The following is a 3333-nucleotide window of genomic DNA, read 5'->3' as shown; positions in this document are numbered from 1 at the left end:
TTCTACATAAATATACGATAATGTCGATATCCAGCAAACCACAAGCCCTAGTCGTTTCTGAAAACAGAATCACTCGTTTGCAAGAAAATAAAATATCATCACCAATCTCAACTCAAAACATTAATCAACTAGAAAACACAAAGGGTATCGAAAGCATTGTTGCATAAACACATCCAAGGGGAAAAAGAAGGAAACGAGAAGAAGAAGAAACAGAAGCAGAAAAGGGAAAAAAGAAGGAAACAAGAAGAAGAAGAATAAGTGGAAGACGAGAGAGATATCTCAACAGTGCGGAAAAATGGCTGCCATCGCTGTGGATGCCGGAAAATGGCTGCCGTCGCTGTGGATGCCGAAAAATGGCTGCCGGAGGCGCAGCAGAAGTGAAAGAGCCAGTGGAGAGGATGCCGCCGGGTGCAAAGAACGTCAGAGAGAGGAGCGCAGTGGGATGCCGGAGAGAGGAGAGGCCGACGGTGGTGGCTGATCCGGCTTGCTGGATGGAGAGAGAGAAGGGGGAAATCGGGGCTCACTGATTTAAACAGTGTCCCAGTTGTATTTATCTTGGACAAAGTACATCTGGTTTACCCCGGAGCAGAGCTAGTTGTCAATTGTCATATTCAGACTTTTGTCGTCTTTTGATAAGGAAAAAAGAAGGGAATCATCTAGTTGTATTTGAAGAAACGACGGAGCCTCTTTGAGTGCTCTAGGAAGAAGCGCTCTGTACTTTTAAAGCATGAATATTTTTTATGTATAGTAAAAGCCAAAGGTGAAGAAACGACGATGCCTCTTTGCATGCTCTCGGAAGAAGTGCTCTGTACTTTTAAAGCATGAATATTTTTTTATGTATAGTAAAAGCCAAAGTTGGGACTTGATCTTCTCCCAACCTCATTTTGCACTGCCAAGTGTCTACTTAGATGTCAAGATATCATTAATTTAATCAATGACCATCCAGAAGATCTTTATTTCATTGTCACACAGACCAATAAAACAAAGATAGGAAAAGACATATAACAGGGAAACAGATGTAAAGAGTAATGGAGATATGCAAAACTTTTTTCATGACCAGTGCATGATTTAAATTAAATAGGAGTTTTCTATGAACACATGTCACGAGGAAGAAAAATACTAAAAGATTTGCAACTACCAACCTTCTAATAAACTAGGTCACATTCAAAATGGCTCCCCTCAAAGGAGTCAAGTGCCTCCTTGCTCAAGCCGGCGCAGTTCTTCAGGTTCAAACTGGTTAACCACACCAGCTTATCGAGATGCACCAAGTCACAATCTTTGATTGCATTTCCAGAAACATCTAGATCTCTTAGCTCTGTGCAGTAAAAAGCAATAATCTGCAAACTTAGGCTGGTTAGCCCCAAGCACTCACTTATGCCCAGTGACTTTAGTTCTGTTCCAAAAGAACGGGCAATTTCAAGAATCGATGAGTCTGTCAACCCGGTGCATCCATTCAAGCCAACCCTATCTAGGGTTCTGGTATTGTTAGTGTAGACCATCAGTAGGTTGGCAACTCCTCTATCTGATAAGTCTCTCAATCCAATGAGTTCAACTTCATGAATATTAGAAGACACCCTCCCAATCCATCCACAGAAAGCATTCCCTAGACCAAGGCAGAATGAAACCCTTAAGGTTTCCAATTGGTTGCATGAGGGTGGTGTAGAGACTGAAGGTGCCCAATTCCTTGGTTCCACAATCCCGTTGCACTTGACCAAGTTAAGATTCTTCAAGTTTTTTGCATACTTGGCAAGAAACCCTAGCAACCCACTGAAAGAAACCTTGTGGCAAGCCTCTAGGGTCAACTTCTCTAGGCCAACCACCCCTTGACCTAGCTCTACCAAACCCTCATCATTCAAAGCCCTGCACCCGTTAATGGCTATGCTCTTTAGGTTGGCACACTCCTTCCCAATAGCACTAAACCTAGACGAACCCCACCAACTAGAATTCTCAAAGGAAACAACCCCTTGATTGTCACCATTAATGGTGCAAGTTTTGTTGCTTGCAATATTGCCAAAAGAGCATCCTTCTAGTGAGAGGGATGTTAGTGCCGTGCAATGCCTCGCTATTGCTAACACTACGTGCAGATTAGACCGAAGCTGGGCAAGCCTGAGCCTCTTCAAATTGGGCAACCCTGCAAGGATTGCAAGCACACCTTCATCCCCCACAAGGCGGCATCCCTTCACAGATATAGAATGTAGAGTTGGGGTGTGTGCCCCAAAGGCCTTGAGGCTTCTATTCCCAATGTTTTGACATGACTCTAGGCTCAATGTGGCCAGCTTCTTAAGCCCTCTAGCCACGGCCACCATGCCCTCATCTGTGATTAATGGGCACTCACACAAGTCGAGCTTCTCTAAGAGGGCACATCCTCTTGACACACAAACAAGGCCCTTGGTGGTGATATGGAGACAACCCCACAAGGACAGGGACTTGAGACAAGGGAAGCCTGACCCAACTATGTCAAGCCCACAGTCGGTCACCCCCTGTGGTGGCGATCTTTCCCTCTCTAAGAAATCCCCTCTGATGCTCAAATCACCAACTATCCCCCTTGCGCACTTGCGAACGGCCATGGCAGCCAGCCTTGTGTCGACTGCATGGTCCCCCTCCAAGCACCTTCTCATGCGGCTCGGTTGGCTCGGTGGCTCCATCTTAAAGTCTGATCTCTTCATGTGGGCTTGCAGTAGGAGCCATTTATTGCACACCGCGGCACATAACCAGCGATCTGCAGGGTCAGGGTTGTAGCTGAATATCTCAAGGATACACTCATCTGGCAGGCGATTAAATGGGCTCTCTCTGTTGTCTCCATCAACCTTCTCTTTCATTGCTTTTCTAGCTCTCTTCCTCCTAGAAACCCTCGTCTCCATATGAGAGATAGATAGAGAGAGAGAGAGAGAGAGGTGTAGGTATGGAAGGAGGTCTATATGTGAAGAGCAGTGCAAAGGCTATTTATGGGCCGGTATAAGAGAGGGGGACTTTCATAAGTAGAAGTTAATAATTTGGACAGAACAGCCAAGGCTAAATGTGGATGGTTATGAGTGCAATAGTTTCAAATTCATTCCCTTCCAATCTCAGCACAAACAAATTGGGTAAGTGCACCCTTATCTCTCTCAAATAATGCAGTCCAGCTGCTGCTTTGGGACCAAACTGAGGCAAAAAATGAGGCCTTCACACACACACACACACACACACACACACACATATATATATATATATATATATATATATATATATATATATATATATATATATATATATATATTCTGGTTGATTCGTGCATTGAATTCTACACGAAATCTCCTCCATTTGCTTATTTTAGTGCCTTATGGTCATCCTTTA

General features: G+C 44.2%; 1 protein-coding gene across 1 annotated transcript; it reads right to left on the bottom strand.

Moving 5' to 3' along the window:
* Window positions 1-1145: 1145 nt before the first annotated feature.
* LOC149836291 (EIN3-binding F-box protein 2-like) lies at window positions 1146-2861 on the bottom strand. Its single transcript, XM_090009745.1, has one exon. It carries the CDS (start codon window positions 2859-2861, stop codon window positions 1146-1148), a length of 1716 nt encoding a protein of 571 aa, XP_089865871.1.
* Between the last annotated feature and the right edge of the window lie 472 nt (window positions 2862-3333).

Source organism: Nuphar pumila, chromosome 6 (genome assembly GCF_984573655.1).
Source record: "Nuphar pumila chromosome 6, dmNupPumi1.hap1.1, whole genome shotgun sequence".
In the NCBI taxonomy this organism is placed as follows: domain Eukaryota; kingdom Viridiplantae; phylum Streptophyta; class Magnoliopsida; order Nymphaeales; family Nymphaeaceae; genus Nuphar; species Nuphar pumila.
This window is presented reverse-complemented; position numbering and strand designations above follow the sequence as displayed.

Coding starts and splice junctions, on each gene's coding strand:
- LOC149836291 (XM_090009745.1), bottom strand. CDS start 2,861: ATGGAGACGAGGGTTTCTAGGAGGAAGAGAGCTAGAAAAGCAATGAAA.